Consider the following 24,787-nt stretch of genomic DNA (forward strand, 5'->3'; position numbering starts at 1 on the left):
GACTAAGAGTGAGTCTATGAGTGAGTCTACGAGTGAGTGAGTCTATGAGTGAGTAAGTCTATGAGTGAGTCTATGAGTGAGACTAAGAGTGAGTCTATGAGTGAGTCTATGAGTGAGTGAGTCTATGAGTGAGTCTACGACTCAGTGAGTCTACGAGTGAGTGAGCCTACGAGTGAGTGAGTCTACGAGTGAGTCTACGAGTGAGTGAGCCTACGAGTGAGTGAGTCTACGAGTGAGTGAGTCTACGAGTGAGTCTACGAGTGAGTGAGCCTACGAGTGAGTGAGTCTACGAGTGAGTGAGTCTATGAGTGAGTGAGTCTATGAGTGAGTCTATGAGTGAGTCTATGAGTGAGTCTACGAGTGAGTGAGTCTACGAGTGAGTCAGTCTATGAGTGAGTGAGTCTACAAGTGAGTCCAAGAGTAAGTCTATGAGTGAGTGAGTCTACGAGTGAGTGAGTCTATGAGTGAGTGAGTCTATGAGTGAGTCTACGAGTGAGTGAGTCTACGAGTGAGTGAGCCTACGAGTGAGTGAGTCTATGAGTGAGTGAGTCTACGAGTGAGTCTACGAGTGAGTGAGTCTACGAGTGAGTCTACAAGTGAGTGAGTCTATGAGTGAGTCTATGAGTGAGTCACCGAGTGAGTGAGTCTACGAGTGAGTGAGTCTATGAGTGAGTGAGTCTATGAGTGAGTCTATGAGTGAGTGAGTCTATGAGTGAGTGAGTCTATGAGTGAGTGAGTGAGTCTATGAGTGAGTGAGTCTACGAGTGAGTGAGTCTATGAGTGAGTGAATCTACGAGTGAGTGAGCCTACGAGTGAGTGAGTCTATGAGTGAGTCTATGAGTGAGTGAGTCTATGAGTTAGTGAGTCTACGAGTGAGTCTATGAGTGAGTGAGTCTATGAGTGAGTCTAAGAGTGAGTCTATGAGTGAGTCCGTGAGTGAGTCTACGAGTGAGTGAGTCTATGAGTGAGTGAGCCTACGAGTGAGTGAGCCTACGAGTGAGTCTACGAGTGAGTGAGTCTATGAGTGAGTCCGTGAGTGAGTCTACGAGTGAGTGAGTCTACGAGTGAGTGAGTCTACGAGTGAGTGAGTCTACGAGTGAGTCTACGAGTGAGTGAGTCTATGAGTGAGTGAGTCTACGAGTGAGTCTACGAGTGAGTGAGTCTACGAGTGAGTCTACGAGTGAGTGAGTCTACGAGTGAGTCTACGAGTGAGTGAGCCTACGAGTGAGTCTACGAGTGAGTGAGTCTACGAGTGAGTGAGCCTACGAGTGAGTGAGTCTACGAGTGAGTGAGTCTATGAGTGAGTGAGTCTATGAGTGAGTGAGTCTACGAGTGAGTGAGTCTACGAGTGAGTGAGTCTACGAGTGAGTGAGTCTATGAGTGAGTGAGTCTATGAGTGAGTCTACGAGTGAGTGAGCCTACGAGTGAGTGAGTCTACGAGTGAGTGAGTCTATGAGTGAGTGAGTGAGTCTATGAGTGAGTGAGTCTACGAGTGAGTGAGTCTATGAGTGAGTGAGTGAGTCTACGAGTGAGTGAGTCTACGAGTGAGTGAGTCTACGAGTGAGTCTATGAGTGAGTGAGTCTATGAGTGAGTCTATGAGTGAGCGAGTCTATGAGTGAGTCTACGAGTGAGTGAGTCTACGAGTGAGTGAGTCTACGAGTGAGTGAGTCTACGAGTGAGTGAGTCTACGAGTGAGTCTACGAGTGAGTGAGCCTACGAGTGAGTGAGTCTACGAGTGAGTGAGTCTACGAGTGAGTGAGTCTACGAGTGAGTGAGTCTATGAGTGAGTGAGTCTATGAGTGAGTGAGTCTATGAGTGAGTCTACGAGTGAGTGAGTGAGTGAGTCTACGAGTGAGTGAGTCTACGAGTGAGTCTATGAGTGAGTCTACGAGTGAGTGAGTCTACGAGTGAGTGAGTCTATGAGTGAGTCTATGAGTGAGTCTATGAGTGAGTGAGTCTACAAGTGAGTCTACGAGTGAGTGAGTCTACGAGTGAGTGAGTCTATGAGTGAGTGAGTCTATGAGTGAGTCTATGAGTGAGTCTACGAGTGAGTGAGCCTACGAGTCAGTGAGTCTATGAGTGAGTCAGTCTACGAGTGAGTGAGTCTACGAGTGAGTGAGTCTATGAGTGAGTCTATGAGTGAGTCTATGAGTGAGTGAGTCTACAAGTGAGTCTACGAGTGAGTGAGTCTACGAGTGAGTGAGTCTACGAGTGAGTGAGTCTACGAGTGAGTCTATGAGTGAGTCTACGAGTGAGTGAGTCTACGAGTGAGTGAGTCTACGAGTGAGTGAGCCTACGAGTGAGTGAGCCTACGAGTGAGTGAGTCTATGAGTGAGTCTATGAGTGAGTCTATGAGTGAGTGAGTCTACAAGTGAGTCTACGAGTGAGTGAGTCTACGAGTGAGTGAGTCTATGAGTGAGTGAGTCTATGAGTGAGTCTATGAGTGAGTCTACGAGTGAGTGAGCCTACGAGTCAGTGAGTCTATGAGTGAGTCAGTCTACGAGTGAGTGAGTCTACGAGTGAGTGAGTCTATGAGTGAGTCTATGAGTGAGTCTATGAGTGAGTGAGTCTACAAGTGAGTCTACGAGTGAGTGTGTCTACGAGTGAGTGAGTCTACGAGTGAGTGAGTCTACGAGTGAGTCTATGAGTGAGTCTACGAGTGAGTGAGTCTACGAGTGAGTCTACGAGTGAGTGAGCCTACGAGTGAGTGAGTCTATGAGTGAGTGAGTCTACGAGTGAGTGAGTCTACGAGTGAGTGAGTCTATGAGTGAGTCTACGAGTGAGTGAGTCTACGAGTGAGTCTACGAGTGAGTGAGCCTACGAGTGAGTGAGTCTATGAGTGAATGAGTCTATGAGTGAGTGAGTCTACGAGTGAGTGAGCCTACGAGTGAGTCTATGAGTGAGTCTACGAGTGAGTGAGTCTACGAGTGAGTCTATGAGTGAGTGAGCCTACGAGTGAGTGACTCTATGAGTGAGTCTACGAGTGAGTCTACGAGTGAGTGAGCCTACGAGTGAGTCCGTGAGTTACTTTTGCTCCCTCGGCCGTCGTCGCGTTCTGAGTGTTGAATCCGTGGACTCACGACCGCCCAGTCTCCTGCGGAGCCTGCAGTGAATACACACCGCACAGACACAGACAAAGCTCCCCCAGGAAGCCTCGCACAGCGCTGTAGGGGCAAGTGCCGTAATGAGTAGCGACCTCGCAGACAGCTAACCCCCTGTGTCCCCGCGTCCCTCTGATACCTCTCACTTGACGTGCCTCCATCGCTGATTTTGCAGAGCGCTGCACACACGGGGACACGGACACACGTTTAGACAGACGGACACAGAAACACAGAGAGACTCAGGGAGACAAAAAGACATGCGCATACGGAGACGCGGGGGACACGGAAACACAGCAGCAGCAGCAAATATAGGAATACAATTCCTCCCTGTGTCTCCCCGAGTCTCACCGTGTCTCCCCATGTCTCCGTGTCTCCCCGAGTCTCCCCGTGTCTCCCAGTCTCCCGTGTCTCTCCATGTCTCCCAGTCTCCCCGAGTCTCACCGTGTCTCCCCATGTCTCTCCATGTCTCTCCCAGTCTCCCCGAGTCTCACCGTGTCTCCCCGTGTCTCCCCGTGTCTCACCGTGTCTCCCCATGTCTCTCCATGTCTCTCCCAGTCTCCCCGAGGCTCACCGTGTCTTCCTGTGTCTCCCCGTGTCTCCCCGTGTCTCCCCATGTCTCCGTGTCTCCCCGAATCTCCCCATGTCTCCCCGAGTCTCCCTGTGTCTCCCCGTGTCTCCCAGTCTCCCGTGTCTCTCCATGTCTCCCAGTCTCCCCAAGTCTCACCGTGTCTCCCCGTGTCTCACTGAGTCTCCCCGTGTCTCCCCGAGTCTCCCGTGTCTCTCCATGTCTCCGTGTCTCCCCGTGTCTCCCCGTGTCTCCCCGAGTCTCCCCGAGTCTCACCGTGTCTCACCGTGTCTCCCTGTGTCTCCCTGTGTCTCACTGAATCTCCCTGTGTCTCCCCGTGTCTCTCCATGTCTCCGTGTCTCCCCGTGTCTCCTCGTGTCTCCCCGTGTCTCCTCGTGTCTCCCCGTGTCTCCCCGTGTCTCCCCAAGTCTCCCTGTGTCTCCCCGTGTCTCACTGTGTCTCTCCATGTCTCCCAGTCTCCCCGAGTCTCACTGTGTCTCTCCGTGTCTCACTGAGTCTCACTGTATCTCCCCGTGTCTCCCCGTGTCTCACTGAGTCTCACTGTGTCTCCCCGTGTCTTCCCAAGTCTCACTGTGTCTTCCCGCATCTCCCCGAGTCTCTCCGTGTCTCCGTGTCTCCCCAAGTCTCCCCAAGTCTCCCCGAGTCTCCCCGTGTCTCTCCATGTCTCCGTGTCTCCCCGTGTCTCCCTGTGTCTCCCCGTGTCTCCCCGTGTATCCCCGTGTCTCCCCGTGTCTCCCCGTGTCTCCCCGTGTCTCCCCGTGTCTCACCGTGTCTCCCCGTGTCTCCCCGTGTCTCCCCGTGTCTCTCCATGTCTCCCCGTGTCTCACCGTGTCTCCCCGTGTCTCCCCGTGTCTCCCCGTGTCTCCCTGCGTCTCCCCGTGTCTCCCCGTGTCTCCCCGAGTCTCCCCGTGTCTCCCCGTGTCTCCCCGTGTCTCCCCGAGTCTCCCCGTGTCTCCCCGTGTCTCTCCATGTCTCCATGTCTCCCCGTGTCTCCCCGTGTCTCCCCGAGTCTCCCCGTGTCTCTCCATGTCTCCCCGTGTCTCCCCGTGTCTCCCTGTGTCTCCCCGTGTCTCCCCGAGTCTCCCCGTGTCTCCCCGTGTCTCCCCGAGTCTCCCCGTGTCTCCCCGTGTCTCTCCATGTCTCCATGTCTCCCCGTGACTCCCTGTGTCTCCCCGTGTCTCCCCGTGTCTCCTCGTGTCTCCCCGTGTCTGTGTCTCCCTGTGTCTCCCTGTGTCTCCCTGTGTCTCCCCGTGTCTCCCCGTGTCTCCCAGTCTACCCAAGTCTCCCCGTGTCTCCCCAAGTCTCCCTGTGTCTCCCCGTGTCTCACTGTGTCTCACTGTGTCTCTCCGTGTCTCACTGAGTCTCCCCGTGTCTCCCCAAGTCTCCCTGTGTCTCACCGTGTCTCCCTGTGTCTCACTGTGTCTTTCCATGTCTCCCCGTGTCTCACCGTGTCTCCCCAAGTCTCACTGTGTATCCCCGTGTCTCCCTGTGTCTCCCCAAGTCTCCCGTGTATCCCCGTGTCTCCCTGTGTCTCCCCGTGTCTCCCCGTGTCTCACTGTGTCTCCCCAAGTCTCCCTGTGTCTCCCCAAGTCTCCCCGTGTCTCCGCGTGTCTCACTGTGTCTCCCCGTGTCTCACTGTGTCTCACAATGTCTCACCGTGTCACCCCGTGTCTCCCCGAGTCTCCTCGTGTCTCTCCATGTCTCCCCAAGTCTCACTGTGTCTCCCCGTGTCTCCCTGTGTCTCCCCGTGTCTCCCCGTGTCTCTCCGTGTCTCCCCAAGTCTCCCTGTGTCTCCCCAAGTCTCCCCGTGTCTCCCCGTGTCTCACTGTGTCTCCCCGTGTCTCACTGTGTCTCACAATGTCTCACCGTGTCTCCCCGTGTCTCCCCGTGTCTCCCCGAGTCTCCTCGTGTCTCTCCATGTCTCCCCAAGTCTCACTGTGTCTCCCCGTGTCTCTCCGTGTCTCCCCGTGTCTCCCCGTGTCTCACTGAGTCTCCCCGTGTCTCTCCGTGTCTCCCCGTGTCTCCCCGTGTCTCCCCAAGTCTCACTGTGTCTCCCCGTGTCTCTCCGTGTCTCCCCGTGTCTCCCCAAGTCTCACTGTGTCTCCCCGTGTCTCACTGTGTCTCTCCGTGTCTCCCCGTGTCTCCCCAAGTCTCTCCGTGTCTCTCCGTGTCTCCCCGTGTCTCTCCGTGTCTCCACGTGTCTCCCCGTGTCTCCCCGTGTCTCACCGTGTCTCTGTGGAGCCACAGACAGAGTGATAATGTCCGGTTCCAGCTGCAGAGAAGGGAGACAACGACCCTCAGTTAACCTCGCCAGTAATGTAACCCATTGCCTGAGTGGGTGGGGAAGTGAGTTGTGAGTGGTGGGTGAATGGATCGGTGAGTGGGTGAGTGAGTGAGTGAGTGGATGGGTGGGTGACTGAGTGGGTGAGTGGGTGAGAGATTGTGTGGGTGAGTGGGTGAGAGATTGGGTGGGTGAGTGATTGAGTGAGTGGATGGGTGGGTGACTGAGTGGGTGAGTGGGTGAGAGATTGTGTGGGTGAGTGGGTGAGAGATTGTGTGGGTGAGTGGGTGAGAGAGTGAATGAGTGGGTGAGTGATTGAGTGAGTGGATGGGTGGGTGACTGAGTGGGTGAGAGATTGTGTGGGTGAGTGGGTGAGAGATTGGGTGGGTGAGTGATTGAGTGGGTGAGAGAGTGAATGAATGAGTGGGTGAGTGGGTGAGTGGGTGAGTGAGTGAGTGAGTGGATGGGTGGGTGACTGATTGGGTGAGTGGGTGAGAGATTGGGTGGGTGAGTGAGTGAGTGAGTGGATGGGTGGGTGAGTGGGTGAGAGACTGGGTGGGTGAGTGGGTGAGGGATTGGGTGGGTGAGTGATTAAGTGGGTGAGAGAGTGAATGAGTGGGTGAGAGATTGGGTGGGTGGGTGATTGAGTGGGTGAGAGAGTGAATGAGTGGGTGAGTGGTGAGTGGATGGGTGGGTGGGTGACTGATTGGGTAAGTGGGTGAGCGATTGGGTGGATGAGTGGGTGAGAGATTGGGTGGGTGAGAGATTGGGTGGGTGAGTGATTGAGTGGGTGAGAGGGTGAATGAGTGGGTGAGTGGGTGAGAGAGTGAATGAGTGGGTGAGTGGGTGAGAGATTGGGTGGGTGAGTGATTGAGTTTGGGTGGATGAGTGGGTGAGAGATTAGGTGGGTGAGTGATTGAGTGGGTGAGAGAGTGAATGAATGGGTGAGTGGGTGAGTGAGTGAGTGAGTGGATGGGTGGGTGACTGATTGGGTAAGTGGGTGAGAGATTGGGTGGATGAGTGGGTGAGAGAGTGAATGAGTGACTGGGTGAGTGGTGAGTGGGTGAGTGAGTGGTTGAGTGGGTGCGTGCATGGTTGAATGAGTGCTTGAGTGGTAAGTAGTGAGTAGTTGAGTAAGTGGTGAGTGTATATTTGCACCTTTATATCCAGTAATGGATTCTTGACATTCTGTAGAAACACAGAGAGACAGTAACACACCCACCTGCACACCCACTTACCCACTCACACACCACTCACACACCCACTTACTCACCCGAACACACACTCACTCGCCCACTCACTCGCCCACTCACTCGCTCACCCTCCCTCTCACTCACCCACCCATTCACTCGCCCACTCACTCGCCCACTCACTCGCCCACTCACTCGCCCACTCACTCGCCCACTCACTCGCCCACTCACTCGCCCACTCACTCGCCCACTCACTCGCCCACTCACTAACCCACTCGCTCACCCTCCCTCTCACTCACCCACCCATTCACTCACCCACCCATTCACTCACCCACCACTCACTGACCCGCTCACCGTGTAAGCATTAGTGAGTGGAGGTGGTGAGGGAGGTGAGTGGGCAGGATGTCCGAGTGGAGATGGAGTGACACTCCAGCGGAATGAGTGTCCAGAATCACAGCGCCAGGAGACAGACTGGAGAGACTCAGGGAGACACGGAGAGACACGGTGAGAATCGGGGAGACACGGGAAGACTCAGGGAGACACGGGGAGATTCAGGGAGACACGGGGAGACGTGGGGAGACTCAGGGAGACACGGGGAGACTCAGGGAGACACGGGGAGACTCGGGGAGACGCGGGGAGACTCAGGGAGACACGGGGAGATTCAGGGAGACACGTGGAGACGTGGGGAGACTCAGGGAGACACGGAGAGACACGGTGAGACACAGGGAGACTCATGGAGACACGGGGAGATTCATGGAGACACGGGGAGACTCAGGGAGACACGGGGAGACGTGGGGAGACTCAGGGAGACACGGTGAGACACGGGGAGACGCGGGGAGACACAGGGAGACTCATGGAGACACGGGGAGACTCAGGGAGACACGAAGAGACACGATGAGACACGGAGAGACACAGGGAGACTCATGGAGACACGGGGAGACTCAGGGAGACACGGGGAGACGCGGGGAGACTCAGGGAGACAGGGAGAGACACGGGGAGACAGGGAGAGACGCGGGGAGACACAGGGAGACTCATGGAGACACGGGGAGACTCATGGAGACACGGGGAGACACGGTGAGACTCGGGGAGACACAGGGAGACTCATGGAGACTCATGGAGACACGGGGAGATTCAGGGAGATTCGGTGAGACTGAGGGGGACACAGGTAGATTCGGGGAGACTCGCAGAGACACGGAGAGACACGGTGAGCCACAGGGAGACTCGGAGAGACTCCGGGAGACTCAGGGAGACTCGGAGAGACACGGTGAGACACGGAGAGACGCGGGGAGACACGGGGAGACTCACGGAGACAGGGAGAGACGCGGGGAGAGACATGGAGACTCATGGAGACACGGGGAGATTCAGGGAGATTCGGCGAGACTGAGGGGGACACAGGTAGATTCGGGGAGACTCGGGGAGACAAGGAGAGACACGGTGAGCCACAGGGAGACTCGGAGAGACTCCGGGAGACTCAGGGAGACTCGGGGAGATTCAGGGAGACGCGGGGAGACGCGGGGAGACGCGGGGAGACACAGGGAGACGCGGGGAGATACGGGGAGACACGGTGAGACTCATGGAGACACGGGGAGATTCATGGAGACACGGGGAGATTCAGGGAGATTCGGCGAGACTCAGGGGGACACAGGTAGATTCGGGGAGACTCGCGGAGACAGGGAGAGACACGGTGAGCCACAGGGAGACTCGGGGAGACAAGGAGAGACGCGGGGAGACTCAGAGAGAATCTGGGAGACTCAGGGAGACGCGGGGAGACACGGGGAGACACGGGGAGACACGGGGAGATTCGGGGAGACTCAGGGAGACTCAGGGAGATTCAGGGAGCCACGGGGAGACAGAGAGAGACGCGGGGAGCCACAGGGAGACTCAGAGAGAATCTGGGAGACTCGGGGAGACACGGGGAGACTCAGGGAGACACGGGGAGAAGTGGGGAGACTCAGGGAGACACGGGGAGACTCGGGGAGACACGGGGAGATTCGGGGAGACGCGGGGAGACGCAGGGAGACTCGGGGAGACAGGGAGAGACTCGGGGAGACACGGGGAGATTCGGGGAGACGTGGGGAGACTCAGGGAGACACGGGGAGACTCGGGGAGACACGGGGAGATTCGGGGAGACGCGGGGAGACGCGGGGAGACTCAGGGAGACTCGGGGAGAGGTGGGGAGACACGGGGAGACATGGTGACTTTATTAACAGAATAATTGGGTGAGTGAGTGAGTGGGTGATTGAGTGGGCGAGTGAGTGGTGTGTGAGTGATGAGTGTTCAGTTAGTCGTGAGTGAGTTATGAGTGGTGAGTGAGTTGGCGAATGAGTGGGTGGGTGAGTGAGTGGGTGAGCGAGTGGGTTCGTGGGTGAGTGAGTGAGTGGGTGAGTGAGTGAGTGAGTGGGTGAGCGAGTGGGTTCGTGGGTGAGTGAGTGGGTGAGTGAGTGAGTGAGTGGGTGAGCGAGTGGGTTCGTGGGTGAGTGAGTGGGTGAGTGGCTGAGTGAGTGGGTGAGTGAGTGAGTGGCTGAGTGAGTGAGTGAGTAGGTGAGTGAGTGAGTGGGTGAGTGGGTGATTGAGTGAGTGAGTGAGTGGGTGAGTGAGTGGGTGAGTGAGTGAGTGGGTGAGCGAGTGGGTTCGTGGGTGAGTGAGTGCATGAGATTCTGGGTGCGTCCTGTATGAGTGGTGAGCACCAGCTGAGTCCGCTCACCGGGTGAGGAGTGGTGGTAGTGAGGAGGAGAGGGAGGTGGTGACAGGTGAGCGCGTGGCTGTGAGTCCACGCCACCAGCGCCACGAGGCTCGGGATGGTGTCTACACGGAGACACTCACCGCTCACTCACCACTCACTCACCACTCACTCACCACTCACTCACCACTCACTCACCGCTCACTCACCACTCACTCACCACTCACTCACTCACTCACCACTCACTCACCACTCACTCACCACTCACCACTCACTCACCACTCACTCACCACTCACTCACTCACTCAACACTCACTCACCACTCACTCACCACTCACTCACCACCCACTCACCACTCACGACTCACTCACTCACCACTCACTCACCACTCACTCACCGCTCACTCACTCACCACTCACTCACCACTCACTCACTCACCACTCACTCACCACTCACTCACTCACCACTCACTCACCACTCACTCACTCACCACTCACTCACCACTCACTCACTCACCACTCACTCACCACTCACTCACCACTCACTCACTCACCACTCACTCACCACTCACTCACTCACCACTCACTCACCACTCACTCACCACTCACTCACCACTCACTCACTCACTCACCACTCACTACTCACTCACCACTCACTCACCACTCACTCACTAACTCACTCACCGCTCACTCACCACTCACTCACCACTCACTCACCACTCACTCACCGCTCGGTCACTCACTCACCACTCACTCACCACTCACTCACCACTCACTCACCACTCACTCACCACTCACTCACCGCTCGGTCACTCACTCACCACTCACTCACCACTCACTCACCACTCACTCACCGCTCACTCACCGCTCACTCACCGCTCACTCACCGCTCACTCACCACTCACTCACCACTCACTCACCGCTCACTCACCACTCACTCACCACTCACTCACTCACCACTCACTCACTACTCACTCACCGCTCACTCACCACTCACTCACTAACTCACCACTCACTCACCACTCACTCACTCACTCACCACTCACTCACCACTCACTCACCGCTCGCTCACTCACTCACCACTCACTCACTCACCACTCACTCACTCACCACTCACTCACCACTCACTCACCACTCACTCACCACTCACTCACTCACTACTCACTCACCACTCACTCACCACTCACTCACCACTCACTCACCACTCACTCACTCACCACTCACTCACCACTCACTCACTCACTCACCACTCACTCACCACTCACTCACCACTCACCACTCACTCACCACTCACTCACCACTCACTCACTCACCACTCACTCACCACTCACTCACCGCTCACTCCCCGCTCACTCACCACTCACTCACCACTCACTCACCACTCACTCACCACTCACTCACTCACTCACCACTCACTCACCACTTACTCACCGCTCACTCACCGCTCACTCACCACTCACCACTCACTCACCACTCACTCACCGCTCACTCACCACTCACTCACCACTCACTCACTCACCACTCACTCACCACTCACTCACTCACCACTCACTCACTACTCACTCACCGCTCACTCACCACTCACTCACTAACTCACCACTCACTCACCACTCACTCACCACTCACTCACCACTCACTCACTCACCACTCACCCACCACTCACCACTCACTCACTACTCACTCACCGCTCACTCACCACTCACTCACTAACTCACCACTCACTCACCACTCACTCACTCACCACTCACTCACTCACTCACCACTCACTCACCACTCACCACTCACTCACCGGCTCACTCACCACTCACTCACCACTCACTCACTCACCGCTCACTCACCACTCACTCACCACTCACTCACCACTCACTCACTCACCACTCACTCACCACTCACTCACTCACCACTCACCACTCACTCACTCACCATTCACTCACCACTCACTCACCACTCACTCACCACTCACCACTCACTCACCGCTCACTCACCACTCACTCACCGCTCACTCACCACTCACTCACCACTCACTCACTCACCACTCATTCACTCACCACTCACTCACCACTCACTCACCACTCACTCACTCACCACTCACTCACCACTCACTCACTCACCACTCACTCACCACTCACTCACCACTCAATCACTCACCACTCACTCACTCACCACTCACCACTCACTCACCACTCACTCACTCACCACTCACTCACCACTCACTCACCGCTCACTCACCACTCACTCACTCACCGCTCACTCACCGCTCACTCACCACTCACTCACTACTCACTCACCACTCACTCACTCACCACTCACTCACTCACCACTCACTCACTACTCACTCACCGCTCACTCACCACTCACCACTCACTCACCACTCACTCACCACTCACTCACTAACTCACTCACCGCTCACTCACCACTCACTCACCACTCACTCACCACTCACTCACCACTCACTCACTCACCACTCACTCACTAACTCACTCACCGCTCACTCACTCACCACTCACTCACCACTCACTCACCACTCACTCACTCACCACTCACTCACTAACTCACTCACCGCTCACTCACCACTCACTCATCGCTCACTCACCACTCACTCACCACTCACTCACTCACCACTCACTCACCACTCACTCACCACTCACTCAACACTCACTCACTCACCACTCACCACTCACTCACCACTCACTCACCACTCACTCACTCACCGCTCACTCACCACTCACTCACTAACTCACTCACCGCTCACTCACCACTCACTCATCGCTCACTCACCACTCACTCACCACTCACTCACTCACTCACCACTCACTCACCACTCACTCACCACTCACTCACTCACCACTCACCACTCACCACTCACTCACCACTCACTCACCACTCACTCACTCACCGCTCACTCACCACTCACCACTCACTCACTAACTCACTCACCGCTCACTCACCACTCACTCACCACTCACTCACTCACCACTCACTCACTAACTCACTCACCGCTCACTCACTCACCACTCACTCACCACTCACTCACCACTCACTCACTCACCACTCACTCACTAACTCACTCACCGCTCACTCACCACTCACTCATCGCTCACTCACCACTCACTCACCACTCACTCACTCACCACTCACTCACCACTCACTCACCACTCACTCAACACTCACTCACTCACCACTCACCACTCACTCACCACTCACTCACCACTCACTCACTCACCGCTCACTCACCACTCACTCACTAACTCACTCACCGCTCACTCACCACTCACTCATCGCTCACTCACCACTCACTCACCACTCACTCACTCACCACTCACTCACCACTCACTCACCACTCACTCACCACTCACTCACTCACCACTCACCACTCACTCACCACTCACTCACCACTCACTCACTCACCGCTCACTCACCACTCACCACTCACTCACCACTCACTCACCACTCACTCACTCACCGCTCACTCACCACTCACCACTCACTCACCACTCACTCACCACTCACCACTCACTCACCACTCACTCACCACTCACTCACTCACTCACCACTCACTCACCACTCACTCACTCACCACTCACTCACCACTCACTCACCACTCACTCACCGCTCACTCACCGCTCACTCACTAACTCACTCACCGCTCACTCACCACTCACTCACTCACTCACCACTCACTCACCACTCACTCACTCACCGCTCACTCACCACTCACTCACCACTCACTCACCACTCAATCACTCACTCACCACTCACTCACCACTCACTCACTCACCACTCACTCACCACTCACCACTCACTCACCACTCACTCACCACTCACTCACTCACCACTCACTCACCACTCACTACTCACTCACCACTCACCACTCACTCACCACTCACTCACCACTCACTCACTACCCACTCACCACTCACTCACCACTCACTCACCACTCACTCACCACTCACTCACTACCCACTCACCACTCACTCACTTTCTCACTCACCACTCACTCACCACTCACTCACCACTCACTCACCACTCACCACTCACTCACCACTCACTCACCACTCACCACTCACTCACCACTCACCACTCACTCACCACTCACCACTCACTCACCACTCACCACTCACCACTCACTCACCACTCACCACTCACTCACCACTCACTCACCACTCACCACTCACTCACCACTCACTCACTCACCACTCACCACTCACTCACCACTCACTCACCACTCACTCACTCACTCACCACTCACTCTCTACTCACTCACCACTCACTCACCACTCACTCACCACTCACTCACCACTCACCACTCACTCACCACTCACCACTCACTCACCACTCACTCACCACTCACCACTCACTCACCACTCACTCACCACTCACCACTCACTCACCACTCACCACTCACTCACCACTCACCACTCACTCACCACTCACTCACCACTCACTCACCACTCACCACTCACTCACCACTCACTCACCACTCACTCACCACTCACCACTCACTCACCACTCACTCACCACTCACCACTCACTCACCACTCACTCACCACTCACCACTCACTCACCACTCACTCACCACTCACTCACCACTCACCACTCACTCACCACTCACTCACCACTCACTCACTCACCCACTCACCACTCACTCACCACTCACTCACCACTCACTCACTCACCACTCACCACTCACTCACCACTCACTCACCACTCACTCACCACTCACTCACTCACTCCACCTCCACCACTCACTCACCACTCCACTCACCACTCACCACTCACTCTCTACTCACTCACTACTCACTCACCACTCACTCACCACTCACTCACCACTCACTCACCACTCACCACTCACTCACCACTCACCACTCACTCACCACTCACTCACCACTCACTCACCACTCACCACTCACTCACCACTCACTCACCACTCACTCACTCACCCACTCACCACTCATCACCACTCACTCACCACTCACTCACTCACCACTCACCACTCACTCACCACTCACTCACCACTCACTCACCACTCACTCACTCACTCACCACTCACCACTCACTCACCACTCACTCACCACTCACCACTCACTCTCTACTCACTCACTACCACTCACCACTCACTCACCACTCACTCACCACTCACTCACCACTCACCACTCACTCACCACTCACCACTCACTCACCACTCACTCACCACTCACTCACCACTCACCACTCACTCACCACTCACTCACCACTCACTCACTCACCCACTCACCACTCACTCACCACTCACTCACCACTCACTCACCACCACTCACCACTCACTCACCACTCACTCACCACTCACTCACCACTCACTCACTCACTCACCCACTCACCACTCACTCACCACTCACTCACCACTCACCACTCACTCTCTACTCACTCACTACTCACTCACCACTCACTCACCACTCACTCACCACTCACTCACCACTCACCACTCACTCACCACTCACCACTCACTCACCACTCACTCACCACTCACTCACCACTCACCACTCACTCACCACTCACTCACCACTCACCACTCACTCACCACTCACCACTCACTCACCACTCACCACTCACTCACCACTCACTCACCACTCACCACTCACTCACCACTCACTCACCACTCACTCACCACTCACCACTCACTCACTCACTCACCACTCACTCACCACTCACTCACCACTCACCCCCACTCACTCACTCACTCACCACTCACTCACCCTCATTCTCAGGTTCTTTGAGTCCATCTGTGTCTTGTACAGCAGTCGGCCTGCAACCACAAACACCACCATCATCATCACAACCACAACCACCACAAACACAACCACCACAAACACAAACACTATCATCATCATCATCACAACCACCATCACAAACACTATCACAAACACTATCACAAACACTATCACAACCACAAACACTATCACAAACACAACCATCACCATCACAAACACTATCACAACCATCACCATCATCATCATCACAAACACTATCACAACCATTATCACAACCACAACCACCACCATCACAAACATTATCACAAACACTATCACAACCACAACCACCACCACCATCACAAACATTATCACAAACACTATCACAAACACAACCACCACCATCACAAACATTATCACAAACATTATCACAAACACTATCACAACCACAACCACCACCACCATCACAAACACTATCATCATCATCACAACCATTATCACAAACATTATCACAAACACTATCACAAACATTATCACCACCACAACCACCACCACCACCACCATCACAAACACTATCACAACCACAACCACCATCACAAACACTATCACAACCACAACCACCACAACCACCATCACAAACACTATCACAACCACCACCACCACCACCATCACAAACACTATCACAACCACAACCACCACCACAAACACTATCACAACCACAACCACCACCACCACCACCATCACAAACACTATCACAACCACAACCACCACCATCACAAACACTACCACAACCACTATCTCAACCTCTAATCACAATCACGATCTCAACGAACAACCGCCATTCGCCACTAAGCGACTGGTGACGTCACCACGGCGCCTTAGCCAGGCCAGGTGCACCTTGAGGCCACGTGGAGTGTCGGAGGCTCGATGGCAGGTCACGGGACAGACCCAGCAGGTGCCACGGGTCGGCTGACTGAGATGACTGGCCGATGCACCAGCTGTACCCTCTCTACTGTGCCAACCTGCTGCGCTTTAGCCACCCGGTGCTGCGATTGTTGTTGTGAGCGTCGCTCCTCCGCCCTCCGTTGTTGTTGGAGGGCGACTGCCTCCAACTGCCCAGTAGCGTCCTTCACGAGCCTCCTCCAACGAGGCCGATCTTGACACCACTGAAGCCAATCATCGGAAAGTCCACTCCACGTCCTCCTGTACCACGTCGCTCCATCTCTTCTCTAGCCCGTGACGCGCCCGCTTAGCCCCCTCCATCCGCCTAAACAAAAGCTGTTTCGGCATGCGGTGGCTGGGCATGTGGGCAACATGACCCAGCCAACACAACCTTGCCTGCCGGAGGAGCTCACCGATGGGACTTTGTCTAGATCTTTCAAGGATTTGTGAGCTCCTCACACAATCCAGCCTGGTTAAACCCAGGATGGATTGTAGGAATGCCAGCTTGAATGTTTATAACCGGAGCAGATGTTCCATCAGAGGGGTCCACGTTTCGCAAGCACAGAGAAGGCAGGGAATGACCGTGGCCGAGAAGACCTGAAGCTTCGTGTTGAGCGACAGACCAGGTAGCTTCCAGACAGCGTTACGCAACCGATGAAAATATATTGTCGCCCGACTGATTCGGAGTGAGACCTCTGCTGTCAAATCAGAGCTGGTCAGTTTAACAAACGTAGGCTTTCGCGAATAATATCATTCATAATAAAGGTTTTTTTGGGCTAGATCGCGTCATTTATAAATGTGTCGTAACCCTCCACCACCCGACACGGCCAATCAGCAAAAAAAAGTGTCACGTTGACAAAAGACAAATAGTTCACTACTTTAGCCTACCGGTGTGTTGAAGAGTGAATCCACAACATTTACAGTTTGAGTAGTGCTGTGACGTTTCGCTGGTAAATACATCACCAGCATCATCATCATCGTCGTCGGGAAATTCTTCGGTTCTTTTTGGTCATAAGCACGCTGCCCAGGTATGGGGAAACTCTCCACTCTCTCCACAACTGCCCCATCGCCAATGGGGAGCTGAGGGGGTGGAGTGTTTGGTGGCACAAAACACCCAGGCAGGTGCTTAGTGTTTGGTGGGACCGACGGCGAGACCCCAGCTGTTAGTGGCATGCCCCAGGCTCAGCAGCAGCGCCTCCATCGCCCCCTCCGAGTGAGCAGCAATCACCAGATCGTCGGCACACACAACGCGCGCAATGACACGGTGACACCTGCTGGCCGGGAAAGGGAAGCGCGCGGGGCAGGGGCACGGTTAAAAGGGAGCATCCAAATCGGAGAGCGATCTGGGGGCGAAAGGTAACAGGTGGGGTTTTTGGCCGAGATGCATCCGGGAACCTGCTGGAAGCTTCCGCGAGAAGGGGGGTGGCCGGAGACCGGGGCCGTGCCTCGCCTGGGGAGAGACAGGGGCGAGCGGACCAGGTGCTCGGGTTCGATTCCCGCTCACGGCCAACACCACCAAGTGACGATTATCTGAACCGGTCCCGGGCCTCCCCTAGGTCGACCCGGCCTCAAATGAGTACCCGGTGCGGTGTGTAGTAAACATCGTCACTGGGGAGACAAAGGCGGTCGGGCGTGGTGCTGGCCACCCACCCCCTCGTGTACCGTTACCGGCTTTCGTAGGTGGTGCTCGCTAACAGCACTTGCCCCTAGTCTGTTAAGGCTATACGGGGGATCTTTGTCTTTGTCTGTGAGTGTGTGTCTGTGAGTGTGTGTCTGTGAGTGTGTGTCTGTGTGTGTCTGTGAGTGTGTGTCTGTGAGTGTGTGTCTGTGAGTGTGTGTCTGTGAGTGTGTGTCTGTGAGTGTGTGTCTGTGAGTGTGTGTCTGTGAGTGTGTGTCTGTGTCTGTCTGTGCGGTGGTGTAGTGGTTAGCGCTACGCTGCGCTATGAACCTGGCGACCCGGGTTCGATTCCCGCTCACGGCCAACACCACCAAGTGACGATTATCTGAACCGGTCCCGGGCCTCCCCTAGGTCGACCCGGCCTCAAATGAGTACCCGGTGCGGTGTGTAGTAAACATCGTCACTAGGGAGACAAAGGCGGTCGGGCGTGGTGCTGGCCACCCACCCCCTCGTGTACCGTTCCGGCCTTCATAGGTGGTGCTCGCTAACAGCACTTGCCCCTACAGTCTGTTGCAGGCTATACGGGGGATCTTTGTTATCTTTGTTGTGCGGCCAGTGCGGAGACGTTGATGTCAAAGTGTTGTGCTCAGGGTGAGAAATAAAAGCGGAAGGACCCTCTGCTCGGCGTCTCGCGGAAGTCGCTCATCGCACGTGGACCCGGCATGCATCCACGGTGTTGAGTGTGGACGTACGATGCCGGAACAGCGTTTAAATTTCGATTTGAAGCTTTACTGTGACTGCAAGGATTCATCCTCTTTGGTTCTTCCGGTAAAGTCACCGCCACCACCACCACCACCACCACGTAGAACGAGAATGAAATAATAAATTAACAAAATCAAATAACACATTCTACGTGACTTTACCGAAAGAACCAAAGAAGATGACTGGTTGTTGTGTATTGGAGCGTAAATCCTCCACGACTACATTAACAACTAGTGCCACTGCCCGTCACATCATACCAATAACATTTAATGGAAAAATTAACGCAAAAAATTATTATTGAATTTATGTAATCAAACATTTATCTCTCTCGATTTGAAGCTTTTCGTGACTGCAAGGATTCATCCTCTTTGGTTCTTTCGGTAAAGTCACCACCACCGCCACCACCACCACCACCACGTAGAACGAGAATGAAATAATAAATTGATAAAATAAAACAACGCGAACACAAATCTCTCACGACGTTTCGACCACGACACAAGCGGCCTTCTTCAGGTGAAAGGAACAGACCCGTCGGGACGACAGAGCTTCGATGAAGGAGGCCCCTTGTGTTGTGGCCGAGACGTCGTGAGAATTTTCGCCGTGTTATTTCGTTTTTATCAATTTATTATTTCATTCTCATCCTACGCGGTGACTTTACCGAAAGATTTGAAGCTTTCGTGACTGCTAGGATCCACACTCTTTTCTGTTCTATTGGGTAAAGGCACGTGGGTGAAAATAAAATAACAAAAAATCACGACGTTTCTGGCCACAACACAAGCGGCCTTCATCAGGTGAAGGGACGAGACTGTCTGGTAGGACGTGTTGGTAATTACAAGTCCATGGGCTGCACAAGCACAACAACAACTACAACCACTATCATAACAACCACTACAACCACCATCGTAACAACCACTACAACAACCACTATAACCACTAGAACAACTACCACAACCACAATAAGACAACTAAAACCATCACACGTACAAATATCAAAACCAAAACAATCGTATGTATGTATGTTGTCTATATGGTGTCTGTGTGCTGTATCAATATTGTCTAAGAGTCTGTCTGTGTGCCAGTGTGCTGTATCTATGTTGTCTGTGTGCCGTCTGTCTGTGTGCTTTCTACATTGGCTGTGCGCTGTCTGTTATGTGTGTGTGTGTGTGCTGTGTCTGTTATGTGTGTGTGTGTGTTGTGTCTGTTATGTGTGTGTGCTGTTTATTATGTGTGTGTGCTGTGTCTATGTTGTGTGTGCTGTGTCTATGTTGTGTGTGTGCTGTGTCTGTTATGTGTGTGTGTGTGCTGTTTATTATGTGTGTGTGTGCTGTCTGTTATGTGTGTGTGCTGTTTATTATGTGTGTGTGCTGTGTCTGTATCTATGTGTGTGTGTGCTGTGTGTGTGTGTGCTGTGTCTATGTGTTTGTGCTGTGTCTATGTTGTGTGTGCTGTGTCGATGTTGTGTGTGCTGTCTGTCTGTGTGCTGTGTCTATGTGTGTGTGTGTGCGCTGTGTCTATGTGTGTGTGTGTGTGTGCTGTGTCTATGTGTGTGTGTGTGCTGTGTCTATGTGTGTGTGCTGTGTGTGTGCTGTGTCTATGTGTGTGTGTGCTGTGTCTATGTTGTGTGTGCTGTGTCTATGTGTGTGTGTGTGTGCGCTGTGTCTATGTGTGTGTGTGTGTGCTGTGTCTATGTGTGTGTGTGTGCTGTGTCTATGTTGTGTGTGTGCTGTTTATTGTGTGTGTGTGTGTGCTGTGTCTATGTGTGTGTGCTGTGTCTATGTTGTGTGTGTGCTGTTTATTGTGTGTGTGTGTGCTGTGTCTATGTGTGTGTGTGTGCTGTGTCTATGTGTGTGTGCTGTGTCTATGTGTGTGTGCTGTGTCTATGTTGTGTGTGTGCTGTTTATTGTGTGTGTGTGTGTGCTGTGTCTATGTGTGTGTGCTGTGTCTATGTTGTGTGTGTGCTGTTTATTGTGTGTGTGTGTGCTGTGTCTATGTGTGTGTGTGTGCTGTGTCTATGTGTGTGTGTGTGCTGTCTGTCTGTGTGCTGCGTCTATGTGTGTGTGTGTGCTGTGTCTATGTTGTGTGTGCTGTCTGTCTGTGTGCTGTGTCTGTGTTGTGTGTGTGTGCTGTGTCTATGTGTGTGTGTGTGCGCTGTGTCTATGTGTGTGTGTGTGCTGTGTCTATGTGTGTGTGTGTGCTGTCTGTCTGTGTGCTGCGTCTATGTGTGTGTGTGTGCTGTGTCTATGTTGTGTGTGCTGTCTGTCTGTGTGCTGTGTCTGTGTTGTGTGTGTGTGCTGTGTCTATGTGTGTGTGTGTGCGCTGTGTCTATGTGTGTGTGTGTGCTGTTTATTATGTGTGTGTGTGCTGTGTCTATGTTGTGTGTGTGTGCTGTGTGTGTGTGTGCTGTGTGCTGTGTCTATGTGTGTGTGTGCTGTGTCTATGTTGTGTGTGCTGTCTGTCTGTGTGCTGTGTCTATGTGTGTGTGTGCACGCTGTGTCTATGTGTGTGTGCTGTGTCTATGTGGGTGTGTGTGCTGTGTGTGTGTGTGTGTGCTGTGTGTGTGTGTGCTGTGTCTATGTTGTGTGTGTGTGTGCTGTGTCTATGTGTGTGTGTGTGCTGTGTCTATGTGTGTGTGCTGTGTGTGTGTGTGTGCTGTGTCTATGTTGTGTGTGTGTGCTGTGTCTATGTGTGTGTGTGTGCGCTGTGTCTATGTGTGTGTGTGTGCTGTGTCTATGTGTGTGTGTGTGCTGTGTCTATGTTGTGTGTGCTGTCTGTCTGTGTGCTGTGTCTGTGTTGTGTGTGTGTGCTGTGTCTATGTGTGTGTGTGTGCGCTGTGTCTATGTGTGTGTGTGTGCTGTGTCTATGTGTGTGTGTGTGCTGTCTGTCTGTGTGCTGCGTCTATGTGTGTGTGTGTGCTGTGTCTATGTTGTGTGTGCTGTCTGTCTGTGTGCTGTGTCTGTGTTGTGTGTGTGTGCTGTGTCTATGTGTGTGTGTGTGCGCTGTGTCTATGTGTGTGTGTGTGCGCTGTGTCTGTGTGTGTGTGTGCTGTTTATTATGTGTGTGTGTGCTGTGTCTATGTTGTGTGTGTGTGCTGTGTGTGTGTGTGCTGTGTGCTGTGTCTATGTGTGTGTGTGCTGTGTCTATGTTGTGTGTGCTGTCTGTCTGTGTGCTGTGTCTATGTGTGTGTGTGCACGCTGTGTCTATGTGTGTGTGCTGTGTCTATGTGGGTGTGTGTGCTGTGTGTGTGTGTGTGCTGTGTGTGTGTGTGCTGTGTCTATGTGTGTGTGTGTGTGCTGTGTCTATGTGTGTGTGTGTGCTGTGTCTATGTGTGTGTGCTGTGTGTGTGTGTGTGCTGTGTCTATGTTGTGTGTGTGTGCTGTGTGTGTGCGTGCTGTGTCTATGTGTGTGTGTGTGTGCTGTGTGTGTGCTGTGTGTGTGTGCTGTGTGATGTGTCAATGTGTGTGTGTGCTGTGTCTATGTGTGTGTGCTGTGTGTGTGTGTGCTGTGTCTATGTGTGTGTGTGCTGTGTCTATGTGTGTGTGTGCTGTATCTATGTGTGTGTGTGTGCTGTGTCTATGTTGTGTGCTGTGTGTGTGTCTATGTGTGTGTGTGCTATGTCTGTGTACTGTGTGCTGTGTCTATGTGTGTGTGCTGTGTCCATGTGTGTCTATGTGTGTGTGTCTATGTGTGTGTGTCTATGTGTGTGTGTGTGTCTATGTGTGTGTGTGTCTATGTGTGTGTGTCTATGTGTGTGTCTATGTGTGTGTGTGTCTATGTGTGTGTGTGTCTATGTGTGTGTGTGTCTATGTGTGTGTGTGTCTATGTGTGTGTGTGTCTATGTGTGTGTGTGTGTCTTTGTGTGTGTGTGTCTATGTGTGTGTGTGTGTCTATGTGTGTGTGTGTCTATGTGTGTGTGTGTCTATGTGTGTGTGTGTCTATGTGTGTGTGTCTATGTGTGTGTGTGTGTGTCTATGTGTGTGTGTCTATGTGTGTGTGTCTATGTGTGTGTGTCTGTGTGTGTGTCTATGTGTGTGTGTGTCTATGTGTGTGTCTATGTGTGTGTCTATGTGTGTGTGTCTATGTGTGTGTCTATGTGTGTGTGTGTGTCTATGTGTGTGTGTGTCTATGTGTGTGTGTCTATGTGTGTGTGTCTATGTGTCTATGTGTGTGTGTGTCTATGTGTGTGTGTGTCTATGTGTGTGTGTGTCTATGTGTGTGTGTGTCTATGTGTGTGTGTGTCTATGTGTGTGTGTCTATGTGTGTGTGTGTCTATGTGTGTGTCTATGTGTGTGTCTATGTGTGTGTCTATGTGTGTGTGTCTATGTGTGTGTGTCTATGTGTGTGTCTGTGTGTGTGTGTCTATGTGTGTGTGTGTCTATGTGTGTGTGTGTCTATGTGTGTGTGTGTCTATGTGTGTGTGTGTCTATGTGTGTGTGTCTATGTGTGTGTGTGTCTATGTGTGTGTGTCTATGTGTGTGTCTATGTGTGTGTCTATGTGTGTGTGTCTATGTGTGTGTGTGTCTATGTGTGTGTGTCTATGTGTGTGTGTCTATGTGTGTGTGTGTCTATGTGTGTGTGTGTCTATGTGTGTGTGTCTATGTGTGTGTGTGTGTCTATGTGTGTGTGTCTATGTGTGTGTGTCTATGTGTGTGTGTCTATGTGTGTGTGTCTATGTGTGTGTGTGTCTATGTGTGTGTGTGTCTATGTGTGTGTGTGTCTATGTGTGTGTGTGTCTATGTGTGTGTGTCTATGTGTGTGTGTGTCTATGTGTGTGTGCATGTTGAACTTATTTCGCCGCCGTACGTAGCCAGCGACGCTCACCTCCTCCTCGTCCTCGTCCTCCTCCCTCCTCGTCCACCTCCTCGTCCACCTCGTCCACCTCCTCGTCTCCCGGCCGCCTTTGTATCTCCCCCCGCGCGGCCGTCTTTGTCTTCCCCGCGTTCCCTGCGGGGCCTGCCGGGCCTCCTCCTCTTGGCAGGCGGCGATTGGGAATCTCTCCCCCCGTCTCCTCGTCCACCTCCTCCACCTCGTCCACCTCCTCCACCTCGTCCACCACCTCCACCTCGTCCACCTCCTCCTCGACCCCCGCCCCTCCTCGCCCCTCGCTCTCTCCCCGGAGTCGCCATGAGGGGAGCCGCTCCCCGTCTCTCGCTGCGTCTCTAACCCCCAGCGCGAGTGAAGCCCGCGGCCGCCATGTTGGGTGAGGAGAGGGGCCATCCACCCCTGCTCAAGATGGCGACGGAGGGCGGGGGGGGGGAAGCCCGTCACGTGATAATTGAGCCGCCTCCGCCATGTTGGATGGGGTGCGACGCCGCCGCGTTGTGGGTGACGTCACGGGCGGTTTGTTGGACCCCCCCCCCTTACCCAACAAGGCGGCGGTGGAGTTGGTCACGACTTGCTCCTATAACCACGTCACGTGATACTTCAGCGACCCCCGCCATGTTGGGTGGGGGGAGACGTCACCCGCGGTGGTTGCACCCCCTACCCAAGATGGCGGCGGGGAAAGCTCGTCACGTGGTCCTCCCAGTCACTCCGCTGTAACTCAGGGGGAAGGACCCCCCCCAACACACCGCAACGTTGAGTGGTGGAGAGTTCCCGTCCGCCATGTTGCTCAGGGAGAGGAACCTCACATCCGGCTGTGTTACGTCACATCCGGAAACGTGTCATCAGAATCGGACTTTAAACTGGAGGAGAAATCCGGTGAGCTAAGAAGCTCTTCGTTTCTGTCTCAGTTTTATTAAGATATCCAGGCGTTTGTTGGCTATGTCGGGTAGTGGCAGGTTTAACGACACATTTATAATTACCACCCCATAAAAACCTGTATGTAGTAGTATATAGTGTAGTATATAATAGTGAATAGTGCAGTGTATGAAGTGTATAGTAGTGCATGGTAGTGTATTGTGG

At 53.6% G+C, this 24,787-nt stretch overlaps 1 protein-coding gene across 9 annotated transcripts in view; it reads right to left on the reverse strand.

The window, feature by feature from the left end:
- LOC142907356 (uncharacterized) overlaps positions 1-24,108 on the reverse strand; it is a 48,901-nt gene extending 24,793 nt beyond the window's left edge. For 6 of the 9 annotated variants that reach the window (XM_076056778.1, XM_076056773.1, XM_076056777.1 and 3 more), the window contains exons 1-8: positions 23,705-24,104; positions 15,571-15,620; positions 9,864-9,964; positions 7,514-7,630; positions 7,128-7,157; positions 5,915-5,960; positions 3,242-3,281; positions 3,030-3,104 (exon numbers count right to left, since the gene is read on the reverse strand). In XM_076056778.1, the coding sequence (XP_075912893.1) occupies positions 3,030-3,104; positions 3,242-3,281; positions 5,915-5,960; positions 7,128-7,157; positions 7,514-7,630; positions 9,864-9,964; positions 15,571-15,620; positions 23,705-24,009 (764 nt within the window). In that variant the 5' untranslated portion in view covers positions 24,010-24,104. Of the gene's footprint in view, positions 1-3,029; positions 3,105-3,241; positions 3,282-5,914; positions 5,961-7,127; positions 7,158-7,513; positions 7,631-9,863; positions 9,965-15,570; positions 15,621-23,704 lie in introns of all 9 variants that reach the window. The other 3 variants (XM_076056774.1, XM_076056770.1, XM_076056779.1) reach the window with 2 other exon arrangements.
- Positions 24,109-24,787: the final 679 nt, after the last annotated feature.

Source organism: Petromyzon marinus, chromosome 78 (assembly GCF_048934315.1).
Source record: "Petromyzon marinus isolate PM22_M1 ecotype Great Lakes invasive population chromosome 78, UKy_Petmar_22M1.pri1.0, whole genome shotgun sequence".
NCBI lineage: Eukaryota > Metazoa > Chordata > Hyperoartia > Petromyzontiformes > Petromyzontidae > Petromyzon > Petromyzon marinus.